The sequence below is a fragment of the Mus pahari genome, chromosome 6, assembly GCF_900095145.1.
Source record: "Mus pahari chromosome 6, PAHARI_EIJ_v1.1, whole genome shotgun sequence".
In the NCBI taxonomy this organism is placed as follows: Eukaryota; Metazoa; Chordata; class Mammalia; order Rodentia; family Muridae; genus Mus; species Mus pahari.
The window spans coordinates 103,137,399-103,155,939 of record NC_034595.1 but is presented as its reverse complement, the minus strand read 5'-3'; the positions used below and the strand labels follow the sequence as shown (position 1 = coordinate 103,155,939).

General features: G+C 51.5%; 1 protein-coding gene across 3 annotated transcripts in view; it reads right to left on the bottom strand.

Annotated features, from left to right (window-relative positions):
* The window catches only part of Acot7 (acyl-CoA thioesterase 7), a 91,282-nt gene that overhangs the window by 38,052 nt on the left and 34,689 nt on the right, over positions 1 to 18,541 (bottom strand). For all 3 annotated transcript variants that reach the window (XM_021199866.1, XM_029539633.1, XM_021199865.2), the window contains exons 3-5: positions 16,931 to 17,087; positions 12,070 to 12,161; positions 5,255 to 5,369 (exon numbers count right to left, since the gene is read on the bottom strand). In XM_021199866.1, the coding sequence (XP_021055525.1) occupies positions 5,255 to 5,369; positions 12,070 to 12,161; positions 16,931 to 17,087 (364 nt within the window). The remainder of the gene's footprint in view (positions 1 to 5,254; positions 5,370 to 12,069; positions 12,162 to 16,930; positions 17,088 to 18,541) is intronic.

The window sequence follows — 18,541 nt, the reverse complement described above, 5'->3', positions numbered from 1 at the left end:
CACACAACTTGATTTTATTTCTTTTGATAGAAGGGCCTCACATGTCCTAGAGAGATCTCCAACTCAGTCTGCATCTGTGACCCTGGGTCTTCGCTTCAGTTACAGGCAGGAGCCAGCATGCCCAACCCATGTGGAGCTGGGGATCAAACCCAGAGTCTCAGGCATGCTGGACGAGCTCTCTACCACCCAAGCCACTGCCTTGCCCCTTCTCTCACATGGAAATCTACTTGTTCACACATCATGGGAAAGACCTACGGCTCCCAGGTCACAGAGATGCCCCACTGTTTAACAATACTGTTTACACCATACGACTAGCTCCTGTGTTCTCAGAGCCTAAGCAGGAGCTTTCGGTGAGCAGAAGCGACAGAGCTTCTGGCTTCCTCCTTCGCATGCCTTGGCTAAACTCCCCCGGACCCTGTGGGCCCTGTGAGGTCTAATTTTCTTTTACTTGGGTTACAGCTCCTGGGGTGAGTACTTCCTTCTTTGGGCAGTTGAGTCTAAGACAGCCACTGAGTCCCCACATTCCACATTTTAAGTGACACAGGGAACAAGTGACAGAGGTCTGCTACAACTAGATAAATCCAGAGAAACAGAAGTGCCTTGGATACAGACATCAGTACCGGAAGTGAGGTACTGTCCAGGTGAAAACCTTTCTTTGTAGATGCCCAGGGGATGTTACCATCACGGCAGCAGCATGTCTAAATGGCATGGCCCTGAGTCATGGTCCCAAGGCAACAGACCGAATGAGGCAGGCCATGGCGAGACCTGTGCTTTCCCTGCTCCTGGGCAGGGTACCTGGACAAAGACAAAGACGAGCTCAGAAAACAGCAGCTAGCTTGTAAGCAGAACGGGAGCAAGCAGAGTTCAGAGACCTGGGGCATCAAAGGTCAGACAGACGTCCTGCCTCCAGACCTGCAGCTTTGGGAAGCTGGGGAGCAAAAGCCTGTAAGAGCTCAGCTCTGAATCAAGAACCTGCAATGTGGCCATGTTCTCACCCATGAGCGTCCAGGGAGGGACAGTGGAAGAACAAGAAAACCCACAGCCTGGGAAGAACCTGGGGTGTAGTCACTGTCCTGGGAACTCACTAAAAGTGACCGGATGCCCAAGGGACTGAAGAAGCTTCTGACTGGTCACGTCTCACAGTGATGTCTGAGTAAGCAAGCCCTGTTTTCCCTGTGTCCACTGTAAATGATGCCAGTGCCAACAATGGACAAGGGAGAAGCTTCCAGATCGCAGCAGGAGCATCTCCAAGAGAAGAAACAGACTCCCTCTCCTCAGGCCTGGGCCTGGTACATTGGAGGGTTTATCTATCACTGTTTTCGATAGCTATCACAGTGGGGTTCAGGCGCCTGTGTGTAACTCTGCTCCCTCATCAACCATAACCTCGTTTCAGGGCAAGCACAGAACCCACATTCCCAGTGCACCACACGCAGGACCATGAGGTGCTGTGTGCAAACACCAGAGAGGACTACACAGCACCAAGGTTGGCAGGACCTTGAGTCTGCCCTTGAGGGAGGTGTTCTCCATGTGCAAAGACGCTGATATGAAGATGCAGTGCACAGGAGACAGAACGAGCAGAGCTAGCCAGCTGTCAGGCCTGTCCTCTCCCTGTCCTATGGACACAACTGACCATGCCTGCCTGACTCCCCTGGGGAAAGGGGGATGGCCACACAATTCACCAGTCTCAGAAGAGGATGCTGATTCAAGGATTGCCTGAGCTGTGTAGTGAAAACCTGTTGAGAAAGAGCTGGGCGGAGAGGGGCATGGACTGGGCTGTACACACAGAGAGGGGACACACTAATATCCACTTAATGATATTTACAAATACTAGGTACTATAATGAAAAGAATTCACATACAAAGGAGGCTATGCGTGTGGAGGCCCATCTGTTAGTGTGTGAGGTTGTATGCAAGCCCCAGTCTACCTCATACATCGGACTTGTGCACCTTTGGATTCTGAAACCCATCCTCCATGAATGCCAAGGAAGACATCACACACACACACACACAAATATGTGCTAAATATATACAAAGCTACAGGAACGGAGAGACTTGAGTCCTCTGTTTCCACCCTTCAGCAAATGTGACTTAGCGTCTGCCTCAGCAGGAACTGCACCTCTGTTGTGCACTAACATGCTGGGTTTCCCGGCTGCAGCAGTTACCAGGACCCTGCCCTTTAAACTGGAAGCTTCCAGATAATGCAGGGACCCGGGGAAGCAACAGGCAAGGGGTTGTAGGCTCTAGACACACGGCCCTCCCAGCGCCTGTCCGCCTGCCAGGAGTCACTGCCCCTCCCCCCGGGAAGCCTGGAGGGCTCAGTGGCTGCCCTGTCTGTCCCCTCAAGACAATCGAGGGATGGCTGTTCAGAAGACTAGGGCTGAGACCAAGCTAACTCCAGAAGCTTCCCTCTGTCTTCCCATTCCATGTCCCCCAAGCTGGGCAGTCATGGACATCAGAGAGGTCCAACAGCCAGGCTGGCCAGCTCTTGCCCTCCAGGGGTGGCTCTGGGCAATCTGCCTGGGTACTGTTGACTCTGGAAGGCAGATCTCAGTGCAGGACCAGGAGACTGGTGGTCTGCCAAGGGTCCCCTGCTGTTCTGCCTGGGGTAGCCAGGGAAGTGAACCAGTTCAAGGACCAGTGAAGGCAAGCACTTGGTCATGTCTGAGGTAATACCAATTGCACCATAAACCCAAGAGACCTGGAAACAGGGGCTTGTGGGCAGACTCCCCATGGTGCTAAAAGCTGGGCAGCTCATGGTCATGAACCTGGCAGCTTAAACATAGCTGTTTTCTCTCCTCAGAGAAAACACACAGAAAGCAGGCTTCTACAGAATTACCAGACTCCCTGAAGACATCTACCAGAAAGACAGGAGGTCCAGAGGTTGCTAGGCACCACTGTCTAAGCCCAGGTTCTACTGGCAGGAGTGGGTGGGGGTAAGGCCAAAAGGTGAATGCAGTTCACCTTTTGGGGGAAGGGGAGGGGAGGGGAGAGGAGGTCTACACTGCAGTGCTCTGTCCTCCAAGCTTGCCATGGCCTCTGCAATCCTCAAGTAAAAGCAGTGCCGATCACGCACAAAACCTCTGATCACAAAATCCCCTAGTCATCACCAGACTTCTCGAGAGCTGATGTGTGGGCCCTGCCTGCCAGGCTGTACGTGGTTAACAGCTGCTAGGGAGGGGCGTGGCTCTTTATGCTCCTGCAGGTGAGATGAGTCCTCCTTGTTGCTGCTGCTGTCTGAGGTGACATGCGTGCTCACATCTCCCCAGGAAAGGTCACACAACAGCCACATTTGGAAAGACACAAACCCTGCCCACAATAGCTGCTCCCTGTACACACAGTGCCCTACAGCCCACTCACCCGAGATAGCCCAGCACACAGGCAGGAGGACAGGCAGAGGGACCCACAAGAAGAAGGATGGTTCTTTAAAAAAAAAAAAAGGGGGGGGGGCTGGTGAGATGGCTCATTGGGTAAGAGCACCCGACTGCTCTTCCGAAGGTCCAGAGTTCAAATCCCAGCAACCACATGGTGGCTCATAACCATCCGTAACAAGATCTGATGCCCTCTTCTGGAGTGTCTGAAGACAGCTACAGTGTATTTACATAGAATAAATAAATAAATAAATCTTTAAAAAAAAAAAAAAAAGAAGAAGAAGAAGGATGGTTCAGCCAAGAAACTGAAGTCATAAACAGTGTCTACGGAGACAGTTCGACAGCCCAACACTTTCTTCTCATGCACAAGGCTCTGTGCTTAAGCCTCACTGCTGAAGGAAGAGTAATGCTTGGGTACGTAACACCTGCTCCACAGGGCTCTGAGCTGTGTGTCAAATCCCATCAGCCAAGGAAGATGCATTTTTTTCAAGATATAGACAAACAAAACTAACATGTAAAAACCCATCAGAAAGCTGTGAGCTCACCATGCCAACTTCATTCACTATCACTAAGAAGCGACGGACCGTGAGAGTGATTAAGTATCACACTAGTCAGGGGACCGGCAACCTCAGAGGGAGGAAGCTACAACGGCTGACAGTACAGGGTATGGAAGGTCCCTACATGTCATGTCCATCTAGCCGTGTAGTTCTCAGGACCAGAGATGAGCTGGAGTCTTTTGGCTTTTTTGATACGGGGTCTCTCTATGCAGTCCAGGCTAGAGCTGAACTCGCTGACTTCTGCCTTAGCTGTCCAAATGCACATACCATCATGTACAATTCTCATTTTTTCTTTCTCTCCCACCCCGCCTCTTTCTCTTCTGTTAAAAGCGTGAGGCAGGGGAGGGGGGCAGATAACCCAACGAACGACAGAGCTTTGATAACCTGCACAGTCCCGCTGGCCTCAGATGACAAAAGCTTCAGTTCTGGTAAACTGAGGAAGGGAAAGGAGCACTGGGCACTGAGGGACACTGGATGGGACACCCTGCACAGCGGCAGCACCTATGGACGCGTGGACTGAGAGCCAAGTAAGAGGCAAACTTCTACCTCCCAGGGCCCAAGGCACTGGAGGCCAGGAAGCCCTGTGCAGAGGAACATCATGGAACTCCTGAGCCCAGGCCATTTCCAGCAAGGCAGAAACACTCACAGTACATTCTAGAAACAATTCTCAATACTGTTAAACTGTGGTGACTGTACAAGTAGGAGTGCTGAAGTCCCTCTACAGATGAGCCCACCTACAATCCCTTACCAAGTTCCTGGGGTCAGACATGCCAAGACCCTGGCCTAACTGGCATCAATGAACCTGAGGAGGCCCTATTTGGCTTTTCCACAGACATGGCATGAAAACATGAACCAGCCTGCAGGGATGAAGGAAGGGAAGGAGAGCTTGTCACCTGTGTGCTGAGGATGGCAGAGCTACTGAGAGGCAGAGGTCTACCAACAGAAGCCTGTGGAGAAATGGAGCTTAAGTCTGGGGTCATCTCTTGATCACAGACCTTTGCTAAAGATACGAGCATTCTGTCAAACACAGGTTCCTAAGCAGACTCAGGAGGTCAACAAGAACAAATGCTAGCTACAGAGGCAAGAGGCCCTCTGGGGAGACCATGAAGGAGCTGGCGTGGCAGCCTCTCAGGAGGTCCCTTGCCAGCTGAGCTAAGGAAGAGGTCTGCCTGGCTTAGGGCAGGACAAAGCCTGGCTCCAGGAAGGAATTCCACACCCAAGGACCAGAGTACAGCATAAGGACTGGTGTTTCTGTGGCCTGTGAGGTGTGCAGAGGAATGGCATCTGCCCCTGCTATCAGCCCCTTAACCTTTAGCCTTAGCCCTTTCACCTGGGTTCAGGACAGGCTGGACAATGTCTCCGTTCCTCCACTTGGTCTCCATGCGTTCCATCTTCTGGGCTTCATAGCGTTTCCGACCCTCCTCCTCCTGTTCCTGCCGTAAATACTGTGGGAAGGAAGCCAGACAGAGGGTCAAGTGCAGTGGGACACGGCTCTCCTCCACATCTCTAGGCTCCAGCCATAGCCTCCCGTCTAGCATTGTGTAACTGACCCCTCTTCTGATGACATGATCACCACATAACAAGAACATGGTACAGATCAAAGTTTCAGGGTGTGCCCCTCACCAGAGACAAGCTGGTGGACAGATCTCTATACCTGTAGACACGAAACATCCGCTGGCTGGGCAGGAGCTGAGATAACCCCTGCTGCATTACTTGACTGCACACAGTGTGCGTGACCCTCCACCATGACAATGGTGCCACTCTAACAAGCCTTGGACATCCCATCACTTGGCATCTGACCCTCCCCTCAACGTGAAGCTGCAGAATCCCAGGACCACAGCGCCATCTGTGCCATCTTTGCAGAGCACCAGCTGGCCAATCAACAGGCAGTTCCCAGCCAGGCAGCCTGGCCTAAAACAGAGCCCAAGCTGTCCTGATGAACTATGGGAGTTCTAGCCCAGGAATTGTGAATATAAAATCTATTATACTGAACACCTTTAATCTCAACACTCAGGAGACAGAGGCGGGAGTGTCTCCAAGTTCAAGGCCAGCCTAGTTCACAGATTGAGTTCCAGGACAGTCAAGGCTACACAGAGAAACCCTGCTTTAAAAAAATCAAAATTAAAAACTGTAAATTAAAAAAAATCTATTATACAAGCTGAAAGCTGTCAATCCTGGCCATGATGGTGACACACCCCACCCCCTTTCATCCTGCCTGGGATCCTGGGAGGGGCTTGCTGTCCTGAGTGCCAGCCCAAGGTGTGCTCTAAGTCTACTGCCTGCCCACCCCAGAAGCCACCTGTCCCAAGCCGGAAGAAGCAGCCCCCTCTCCCCTCAGGCCAGCCCTCCACACAGATCACTGCCTAGCCATTCCCAGCAGTAGGCCTCCCCTGTGGCCTTCTCACTAAGCCTGCATTGCTGCCTAAGCCCTCAGGCTCCTCCCTACCTGTCAAAGCCCCTCTGACCATAAATTCTCTTCCAATGGCAGCTTTAGACTTCCTTTCTGAGGCTCTTGATTCAGGCTTAGCGTCACAGGTGAGCAGGTCTGAGCACCATTCTAGGGATTAACCATCTATTCCCTGCAACTGGACTCCGCTTCTTCAAAGTGCACCAAGGAGGGAGCTTAGAGGTGTACTCAAAACAACAGGCCAAGCCCCAGTGCTGACCCTCCAGGAGGTACTCAGCCCTCCCCTCAGCTGCCTCATTCCTGATGCCTGGGCCAGCATCCCACGTGCCTGGCCTTGGTCTACCTCACTCTGAGGGCTGAATTCCAGCATCCTCAAGAAAAGCCCCGCAGGGACTTAGGAGAGGACAGTGCTTCAGCGGTGGCATAGCACCTGCCCAGTCGCACAGAGTGCTGTTTCCACCCACAAGGCTACAAAACAAGGATGAGCACTGGCTGGAGGGACAGCTCAGAGGATATGAGCACCAGCTGCTCTTGCAGGGGACCCGGCACCCACATGCTGTCTCATAGCCATCTGTAACTCTAGTCTCAGGGGATTCCACACTCTTCTGGCCTGTACAGGGCACTTCACACACGGGGAACACAGACATACATTCAGGCAAACACTCATACACATAAAACAAAAACAGAATCTCAAAAAGAAATAGTTTAAGCCAAGCACAGTGAGTGGTATCACACCTGTAATCCTAGCTCATAGGAGACTGAGACAGGAAGCCAGGATTACAGAACAAGAGTTGACCTTAAAAAAGAAGGTGGCAGAGAAACGCTCACGGGGAAAGGCAGCTGCGGCCAAGCCTGACAGCTGGGGTCTGAACTCTGGACCCATGTGGGCATAAAGAGAGGACTGACTCCGGCAGACTGTGCTCTGACCTCGCATACATGCTATGGCATGCGGGCGCATTCTTACACACAGAACTTAAACAGAGGGAAAGTTTGCTGCTTGATGAAGCCAACCTCTCTCAGCTGGGCCTAATAAAGCTTCGTGGTGCCCGGCAGGCTTGTGTAAGCCATGCAGGTATACATGGAGTCTGAGGGACTAGTTTTGAACCAAAGCCAAACAAACAGGCTCAGCTTTCTCACACGCTGGCAAACTGCTGGCATATTCTAATGTAAGGCAATTCACCCTACCCCAAAGGCCTATGAAACTCAGCTGATTCAAAGCAGCAGACAGCTCAGTCCAAATTCTCAGACCTGTGGGTGATCTAAAGCAAGCACACTGGAACACTCCAAAAAAGCCTCTGACACAACCGCCAGGCTGACTTCTTTTAATAATCACAGGGAACGCTGCACTCTGCCAGGCTGAGGAAGAAGGCGGAACAAAGGGACAAGTCATACTCTAAAGTGACAGTGACCACAGTAAGTAGCCAGACTAACTGGTAACTAACCTGTGTGCACGTGTGCCTATGCTGCGCTTGTGCATGCGCATGTGCGTGTGTACTGCACACAGCTGAACCCTTTCTTGAATAAATGTTTCTATCTGTGAACGGCTAGCAGAAGGACGCTCATGCTTCGAAAGCCCAAGCTTGGGTCAAGTTCCAAGTATACAGACTTCCTACAGCAAAGGAGGTAGTCTGGACTGCCAGGGCCAGGGCAGGAGTCTGCTGGTCCTGCCATAGCAAATAGTGGCCCATAGTCCCAGTGAATCGATGGGTCCCACTGTGTGCGCTTGGCATGGATCATCCCAGCAGCTGTTACAGCCGGGCTTCATGTGCTTTTCTGCCTCAGCCCCTCAGCCTCAGTCTGGTGGGTGCTTCAACACACTCCTCTATGAAGGCCAGCATATGCTTACGTGTCACCAACACGCAAAGCAAGCAGAAAAGTTGCAGGACTCTTCAGCACATGCTGGGCACCCATGCTTGTGCCTGTGCCCGTGGTGGGGACTTTCTGGGTCACCATGAGTCTGGTCGGAGCCTGAGTGGCTCCAGACTTCAGGACACACAAAAAGGCAGTGGGTAACCTCGTGCCTATACTAGAAGTCACTGAAGGGTACAGCTCAGGGCGTCACAACCACCAGCTATAGACTCACAAGAACATCGACCACTGCGTGAGGTGTCCCTGTGAGCCCTGGCAGAGAACTCCAAGGGCACAGTGAGTGTGAACATGCATTCTAGTGCTGTTACCATATGGATAACTGCCATGAGTGCTGAGCCCAGGCAGCACCCAAACAGCAGACAGGAGTAGCAGCCCAGCCCAGGACAGGAAGGGGAAGGAGATGAAGGGGGGGTGGGTGATGGCCTGAGGAGCCCAGGGATGAATAGGACTCATCAAAAGAGGACCGTGGAATCTCAGAAGGGAGACATTCCTGGAAGTGGATTTTGTAAAGGCATTGGCAAAACTGAGGTCGAATGAGGACTATAGGGGGTGTTCCCTGACTCTACAACTGGTGTCTCTCTAAATCCATCCAAAGGCACAGTCAAAGGAAGGTGAGTAAGACAAGCAAGACAGGCAGACTGGGTGACGTCCTGTCGGCCAGGACACCCGCAGCACCGAGAGCTAAAGTGGGACATGGGAACTTCCCCTTGAGTGCAGAGGTCACAGGCCCTGGCCTCACCTGAATTTGGGGCCTAACATTAGGGACTGTGAAAAAATAATCTTCTATAGTTTTTAACTTTAATTTTGAGACAAGCTCTCTCTATGTAGACCTGGCTGTCCTAGACCTCTATATGCAGACCAGGATGGCTTCAAATTCACAGAGATCCTCCTGCCTCTGCTTCCCAAATACTGAAATTAAAGGTGTGTACCACCATGTCTGGTCTTTAGGGTTTTGTTTTGTTTTTTGATTATTTATTTAATGTATATGAGTACACTGTAGCTGTCTTCAGACACTCCAGAAGAGGGCATGAGATCTCATTACAGATGGTTGTGAGCCACCATGTGGTTGCTGGGAATTGAACTCAGGATCTCTGGAAGAGCAGTCAGTGCTCTTAACTGCTGAGCCATCTCTCCAGCCCCCTGGTCTTTAGTTTTTAAATCACCCAAAACTATTAACGTTGTGTCACAGCAGTCTCAGGACACTAACATAGGCAGGACTGTGGACCACCTGTCTTAATGCCTAGCCCTAGGCCTTGTCTGATTTACTCACAGGGAGAGAGCTACTTAGCACAATGGTTCTCAACTTGTATAATGCTGCAACCCTTATATATAATATAATATAATATAATATAGTATAATATAACATAAATCATACAGTTCCTCAAGTTGTAGTAACCCCCAAGTATAAAATTGTTTTGTTACTACTTCATAACTATAATTTTACTATTGAGATAAACCATAAGGTAAATATCTGTGTTTTCTGGTAGTCTCAGGCCACCTGTGTGAAAGGGTCATTCAACCCCTAAAGGAGTCATAATCCATAGGCGGAGAGGCAATGGTTTAGCATAACATGGTGATCAGCACAGCACAGCACAGCTGAGCTGCCCTTTAGATGATAGAAGGGTCTCTATCATTAAAATGTTCTAAAGAATACTTAGTGAGCCGGGCAGTGGTGGCGCACGCCTTTAATCCCAGCACTCGGGAGGCAGAGGCAGGAGGATTTCTGAGTTTGAGGACAGCTTGGTCTACAGAGTGATTTCCAGGACAGCCAGGGCTACACAGAGAAACCCTGTCTTGAAAAACACAATAAGACAAAAATAGCACACCCAGAGACAGACAGACAGACAGACAGACAGACAGACAGAGTGAAGGGACTCTCCCTAGTCAGCCCAAGCATGGCAAGCACGGTCTGGCAGGCCTTCCCCTCTTCTCTTTCCCTCTGCCTTGCTGCAGACAACTCGATTTCATTCCCACACTGCCACCGCGGTCTGTCCCCAGTACTTGGAAGGAGCAGGCAGGATGATCTGAAGCTCACGTCAGCCTGGGCCACACGGCAATCTCCAGAGGTCAGCTTGGACTGTGAGCGCCTGCTTCAAGTCTTCCAATCCAACACCCTAACTAAAGAGCAATAATAAAAATAAAACAGTAGCTGTGTGTAGTGGTCCACACCTGTAATTCTAGCACAGTGGGGTGAGGGGCATGCCTAGACAGAAAGATGGTGACTGCAAAGCCATCTTGGGCTACACAGCAGGGGAAAGCGTCAATTAAATCACACATGTCTCCAACCATACCCTGACAAGCTACCCAAGCCCATTTGGCCACTGAGCAATGATGGGAGAAATGACAGAAAGCCAGCTTTGGGTACACCCCTGAGTAATGACGAAGAGTCAGCCCCCCTTGGCCCAGGAGACTCAGAGCCATTGGAAAGGATGGAGAAAACGGTCTCTCACCCGTGGGAAGCTCCCCACCCCACCCCACCTAACACACACCCAGAGACACCCAAAAGAAACAAGGGCTGTGGGTGTGGATCTGCAAGAAGAGAGCAGGCCTGTCATGACAATCTAGCTCCCGGTCTTTCCTAAAGGCACATTCTACATAAATTCTCACCACAAGCCAAATCTCCTCGTGCCAACACTTCCCTGGTATATGAAGGAATCCAGCACACTTGGGAGGAGCTCTTCACAGATAAGGGAAGTCTCTAAGAAGACACAAGGACTGCCTGTTGTGCAAGTTTCCTCTAATATTGAAATATACCATCTTACAGGGAAGTTCTTTAAACAAGAAGGTAATCAACTCAAAATAGCTTCAGGAAGTCCCTGAGACTGACTAGATTCACTAGGCCCTCTTCCTGCCATAAAAACAATAAACAGAGTGTCCCCCTCAGAAGAGCAGACCCAGAGAAGACTCTGCGACAGGCTGTGCTGCAAAAATGCCTCTGAGACCAGACCAACTGCCAAGAAAATGGAAGTGAAACAGAGCTGCAAAGAAGACCCTCAGAGACTCTGACACCAGACCAGCTGCCTGGGAGAGGTTTAAACAGGCCAAGCCAGTCATTTGGAAAGGACACTCCCCAGCCTGTTGAGAGTTGTGACCCACAGTCTGTGCAGTGTGCTCCAGGTCCCCAGCTTCTGTGAGCCGTCACCCATGCTGGGGGGGCTTTGGTGATGCGGCTGTCTAAATGATATCTGCTCCTGTAATAAACCCCAATAAAATTCACTGATTTACCAAGTTGGACTTGGGTGATATCCAAACTTGGGTCTGTTGTGGACCCCCTACCTGGGTCATGTATATGTGTATGTTATGCCTCTCCTCACATAACACCGTCCTAGACAGCCTGCTGGCAGTGGGCCCCACTCTAGAGACAAACACTACAGACTCTTCTCATCCTACCAAGGTTCTACTCACACAGACAGACAGGGGGCAGATACCAGCAGAAGAGAAAGCAGGGCCACATAAGACCACGTCCTCCCACGGGTGCATGGCGGCTGAGGGGCAATCCTGTTCTCCGGGACTTTGGGGGGTGCTTGCCTGGTGCAGTCTGCCTGGCTCTCACTGGAACACAGCACTCCTAAGTCTACCATCAGCTTTGTCTGCTGTACAAGTACAACACAGGGATGTCCTAGCATGGGATGTAGGTCACTGACAACCGCATCCCATGAGTTACAGGCCTCGCAAGCCAGTGTGTCCTCTGGACCTGAGCTCAATGTCCCTTCACCCATCCAGAGAGGTCCTGCCAAGCCCTGGGACCTGAGTTCTGCAGTCTACCTAATGATCCTCTAGGCTGCTCCTGCGGCTAAACGAGCCTCCCCCAACTCAGAGGGACCCAGGCTCTGCATTCCCCCAAGAGAAAAGTAAAGGGGTTATCTTACCACGATGGGAGGCACCTCGAGGACCTTGTCCACATTCTTCAATGACAGGGGCACATACCACAAGGTGGCTTTATTGGTCAGCTTTTTGGTACCTTAAGAGAAGAAAAATCACATGAGTGATCCCTCCCTTTGGCTACGCTGGCAGGTGCTGCTACCAGCCCCGGGCATGCCAGGGCTGAAGCACTGTTACTTCTACCTCCCAATCTCCAAGGTTCTGTCCAGGCTCCTGGCCTCAGGATACTGTCATCATGGGAGCATGGGACCAGACACCCTGTGTGCAGAGGGGCTGTGTGGGCCCAGGACACCCCACCCCCATCCCAATGCTCCATCTGTGGTAGCTCTCCCCTTACAGAGGCTATTGGGAAGACGTCAGATGACAGGTTCTGACTGACTCAGCCCTGAGGCTAGCTTCACAAAACCCGGTGTGGCTGTGGATCTACCTGCAGAGGAAGGACCGGCTAGATGCAGGAGGGCTGATAAGGCCAGGCCAAGCCACTAGCCAACCCAAGTCCCTACCAGGAGATACTGCTGCTGCACCCTCAGCTCAAATTGGAATCTTCCAGAAGACCAAATGCTGCAAGAATTCTCACTGGTAGGCAGCACACATAACCAAGACATGGGCCGTGGAGATGCAGATCAGAGTAAGCCTTGAAGTGTCAGGACAGATAACACCGACCACTGCCCGAAGCACAGACGTCCGGGTCAGCTCCGTAGGCCCAGTGTGGGCAGGCCAGGCGCTTCTCATCCTCTCCCCCTGACAGTCCCAGGAGGTGACGTAAAGGCTCCAACCCAGAACATCTTCCCCACGAAGGCAACAGGCTCAGACTCACTTGTGGCACTGAGCCAAGACATGGAGCAGAATCACTCCCGAGGCAGGAGGCCTTTTTGGGTGAGAGGTTCCTGGTGTCACAGGACACTGGCCCATGACCCTACTTATCCAAAAGAAGCCAGAATCCCAGAGAAGTCAAGAGCTTTGAAGCAACTTGGTCATGTCCTAAGTAAGTACACGTGTACCCAGGGCTCTCCAGTTCTAGTCACCTCAAAAAATGTGTGAGAAGTGGCTTTGACAATGTCAAAGACTCCCAGGGCACAACAGGGACAACAAGAGACAGGAGCAGTAGAGGTGGGTGCTGCCACCCTGGAGAAGAAGTTTCCACCAGCTACCTCTAAGGTACCTTCCCAGTAGAGACCTAGGGCTTCCCTAAGGTTACAACAAGCACAGCCCCAGGCTCCCAGTCAAGTCCCCCCACAAGGAGGATGTTAAAAGACAACCTGCAAGGGCTCTCTATTCCACAGAGGCAGGCCTCTCAGCCCCACCCAGACACGTGGCACCCCAAGACAAGGCTGTAGGCTCCCACGCCTGAGAACCACAGGCAGACACTATGGGAAAACATTTCTCCCATGCTTTGACTGAGTCAATCTGACAACCTGCTTTTGGGAATAAAGATTTCCTGTTGGACTCAGAGCCAGCACGAAGAGCTGGTTTCCATGGAAACCCAAGTGGCCTGCTAAACCTAAATGAACAGCACTGAGACAAACCACTAATTGTGTAATCTCCACCCTTCAGTGGGGCCATTGTCGGGACTGCTGCACTATAGTCATCTTCAAACCTCCCCAACCCCCTGCTATGCCCCAGAGCAGCACACAGCAATGACGTCCCATGAGCTAACACTCTGGCGCACCAGAGATGCATGTGTGGCGCCTCAAAAGCGGAGGTGTAAGGGTGGTGGCCAGGTTTGTGCTCACAGCTGACTTTGGATTGCAGCTCAGCCCAGATAGAGGGTGTTTCTAGGTAAGGTCACACTAATATCAAGTTCAGCCTTCACACAGGCTGCAGCCCTGGGTGTGCACCTCACCTCCGTGTCCCAGAACTCATCCATTCAGAAAGGGCATATACTCAGCATGGTGTTAGATCAGATGGCTGGAAGTCGGGCCACCTTCCAGTGGACGTATGGGCCGGGAAATGGTAGGGAGAAAGTACCAGAGTCCAGTCTACAACAATGGGCTCTGGAGTCAGACAACTAAGACATGGAAAGACTCTAACCCTTCCTGCTCTGACAGCAGACTGTCTCCATCTGTGGTACAGAAAGAAGCAGCAGGAGGATCTGAGGCAACGGCCAGGTCCCACTGAGAAAAGCTGCAAAGCCCTGCTTCCCCTGAACAGTAAGAGTGAATAGTACCCATCCTTGTCCTGAACACAGTGCCAGCACTGCCTCTGTCCTTCAAGCCCATTCCCTCCACCTCCTTGGCAGTGCTCCCTCCACCTCCTTGGCAGTGCTCCCTCCACCTCCTTGGCAGTGCTCCCTCTGAGTTCACCCTTAGGGCAGAAGGGAACTCTAGGGAAAGAGCTGCTATGGAGTGAGGGCAAAAGGCTAGGCTGCTTCTTAAGGTATTTTTTAAGAATTATTTTGATTACTTAAAACAATTTGTTGTACTCGTATTTTGCTGCATGTATATCTGTGCAACACATGCATGTTTGGTGTTCACAGAGGCTAGAGGAAGGTATCACATCCCCTAGAACTGGAGTTAGAGGTGGTAGAGCCTACATGTAGATGCTGGGAATCGAACCCAGGTTCTATGGAAAAGCAGCCAGTGCTCTCAACTACTGCCATCTCCCCAGCCATTTTTCCTCTTTGTAGCCCTAACAAACCACATATGCACTCTGTAGACCAGGGTGCCCTCACACTCAGAGACCCCCACCTTCCAAGTGCCAGGACCCAAGGTGTAGCCACCACCTGTGCCCTTACTTCTTCCGTGTGTGCACATGTGTCTATGTGTAGAAAGCTTAGCTGTTGAGAGCACTTCCTGCTCTTGCAGAGGACCCCAGTACAGTGCCCAGGACCCACAGCAGGCAGCTCATAACCACTTAGAAGTCCAGCTCTAGGAAATCTGTTATTTTCTTCTGGTCTCTGAGTAAGGCTTTCTTAAGAGAATGTGAGAGTATGTGGTTTGGTTAAACCCTCTAAGAGCGTTTGTCCTGCAGCCTGGAACCCAAGCTCTTCCAGATGGCCATGTCATCCTTTCATTGGCTACACAGCTGTTCAAAGATCAGTGACAAGAGATGCCAGGAGGTCTATGACCTATGGCAGATGTGGGCTAGGCTTCTCTGCTGTGGGGACAGAGGATCTTCACAATTCTATAAACTCCAGAGCATCTTTATGCACTGCCTCTCTTCTGACTCATACACTGCAGTGCCCTCTGCTCCTTGGGCTCCTGAGAGCTGAGGTTTTGGTTGTTACAGATTAAGCAGAAATGTGATTTCTTTTAAACTATATTATTTTATGTGTGTATGTATGTATGTACGCCGTGTGCACATCTGGTGCCCTTGGAGGCCAGAAGAGGGCAACAGATACCCTGGAACTGGAGTTACAGACAGATGTGAGCCACCATGTGCATCCTAGGAATCAAACCCAGGTCCTCTGTTAGGAGCAGCCAGTGCTTTTAAGCACTGAGCCATCACTATTCCCTTGTTAATCCATTCTTAAGGCAGGCCCCGTACGGTTTCTGAAGCTGAAGGCTCCCACAGTGAGAAAATCTACTGGCTGGTTTCAAACAAGCATGAAGACCAATGTCCCCAGGGGTGGTCAGAGGTGACAGCTACCCCAGCTAGACCCAGCAGAGGAAGGTCCATAGGACAGACAGCAACCCCGCCCTGCACTGGCCTCTCTTCCCCTAGTGGTACATGGCTGTCCCTTCCTGTGCCATGGCCGGAGGGACACTTTAATGCCAAAGGGCCTGAGAGCAGAGCAGAGGCCTCGCAGCCTCCCAGTACACAGTGGCTGGGTTCACACGGCCCATTTGAGTCTATCCCTGCTGAAGTCATTGGAATGTTCCAGATGGAGAGCTCTGTTCTTAGCCTTTCCCAAGAAGACCTGAGCCCCTTAGGCAGCCCTCAGTTACCACTCCATGAGGTGACCACTGCAGAGACCTGGGAAAGGAGGAAAGAACGAAGCAGCCCAGCTCCAAGGCATATGGACCACAGGCAGAGTTGGGCAAAAGGGCCTGCGCTCCCAGCCAGGTTATAAAAGAAACATAAGCTCTTCATGAGAAGGCGCTCCACACGCCTATGATGCCAACAGGGAAGAGGAGAAGGGTTTCCATGGTTACTACAGCCAAGGAAAAGGTTCAGATGAATCAAAGGCAATGGCTCACCCAACCTGGTTTCTAGATGGGCAGGGGCAGATCTGCAAAGTCATACAAGCCATGGTCTAGAATAGCAGGTAGACACAGAGGCGCGGGTGGCAGCCATGGACTAAGTTAGTGGGTAGATACAGAGGCGCGGGTGGCAGCCATTGACTAAGTGGTCTCAAGGAGAGGGAGCAGGCTGGGAATCCTGTTCTGGCTGGAAGAGGGCTCAGGTGTGCTTTGTAACCCATCAGTGCTCCATCTGCCAACTGCAGACACACGGGTAGTGAAGACTCTGCCCAGGGAGCATGAGGACCAAGAGGTCATACAGAGAGGAAGTCAGAGCCAGGGCATGGCCAACCCTCCATGCATGAACAAGCTGTGTGCTACAGTCAGCTTCGGCTACTAACTTGATACAAACAGAGTCACCTGGGAAGGAAAAACCTCACTGAAGAATTGCCAAGATCAGACTGGCCTCTGACCATGTCTTGGCAACGTCTTCTTAACTGCTGACTGATGCAGGAGGATACCATGCCTAGGCAGTTGGCCTGGGCTGTGTAAGAAAGGCGGCTGAGCAAGCCAGAGGTAGGGAGCCTATAAACTGCATTCCTCTACCATCTCTGCTTCAGTATGGTTTCCATCCCCAGGGATGGTTGTGGCCTCTAAGCTGAAGCAAAGCCTCACTCAATGATGCTGCCACTGAGCAGGCTGGCTGGGAGAAGCACCTGGGAGTTACCTGTGAGGATGTTCTCCGACATCACGTGGACCTGGACCTCCACAGAGTGCTTGGAAGTGTAGGTGATCTCTGCGCTGACATGAGCCACCTCGCCGATGCACATGGGTGACAGGAAGTCAGTGCGCTCCACCCGGGCCAGGGCAGCCACACAGCGCTCCTGCAAAGACCAGAAAAAACCATCAGCCCAGTCCAGTCCAGCAAGTCCTTATGGCAGAGACGATCCTGCAAAACTGCCTGTTTTGTTCCTCACTGTAGAATAATGGGACTGAGGGACAGTTCTAGCCTAAGTGTGGAGAGACCTCAGAGCGGCTGCCATGTGCTTACCAGGACATTTCTTCTTATTTTTCTACAATCGACATGCACTGCTGCTTCACAAGGAATACTGGAAGAGCACAGAGAATGAAAGGGGGGTAGTCTCACTCCCTTCCCAAGAGAAGCTGGGGCTCGGGTCAGGGCGTGGCTGCCTTGTCTCTCTATGCACCTCCCAAATACATCTTCATAGTCGCATCTTCCTCAACAAGGAAAAATAATCTTCCTATTGTTGCTGTTATCCACCTGCAATGTGGTACCAGAGGGACCAGCTACAGAGTACACAGGGACAAGAGAGGTCATCTTGGGAAGTGGCATCCCAGGGCACTAGAGACTGGTAGTCTGTCTCTCTGTCTTTCTCTCTATCTCTCCCCGCCCCCCACATACACACTCTCAACCTTTAAACAGATGACCCAGTCTCATGATTCAAAATTCTAAATTATTAAAAGAGCATCTGGCACCAGGTATAGCTCCAGCCAGTTTGTCCCTGAGTCACCTGCAAGCCCTGGGTATATGGTATCAACCCCACAGTGAGGACCAGATGGTGGATGCAAGCACGGTGACTAACTGCCCTTCATCCCCAAAACCCACCCCTTGCAGTCTAACCTGGACTGTCCTACAGGCTGAGTCTTGGTCTAACTTGGACTGTCCTACAGGCTGAATCTTGGTCTAACCTGGACTGTCCTATAGGTTGCTTCTTAGTCTGTTAGGGCTGCTGAAACAAAAAATAAGCTGGGTGCAAAACTTCATCTCTCATTTTCAGACTAGAAGTATGAGATAAAGACACAGTGGACTCAAGTCTTGTGAAGCCCTTCTTCTGGATTCATGGCTGAAGAGCATGATTATTAGATTAACATTATTGCCTCTTAACATAAGGCCATTAAGCAGGGCCTGATGGCACACACCTGAAATCCCAGCATTAAGAAAGACAGGAGGACTAGGAGTGGAGGGGAGGTTCCAAGGCAGGACAGCTGGCCACAGCTGCAGAGCAGGCAGGAACCATCAGTCCCAGCCCGGCTGTGTCACCCCCATGTATGTGTATGGTTTGTGCATGTGCTTACACATATGTCATGTGCATGTGTGCACACAGTATGAGGCTAGAGGAAAGCCTCAGGAGTCTGCTATCAGTCTCCACTGAAGGGAATGGAGGGATCCCAGAGAGAACATGCACCTGGCTTCAGCCATGTCAAGGACTCCAGCACCTCAGCCCCCAAAAGTCCCAAAGTCAGGAGAGGTTCATGAGGGTGGCAAACTCCACCGGGGTGGGGGGAAAGGAGGGAAGGAGGGAGGGAGGGAGGGAGG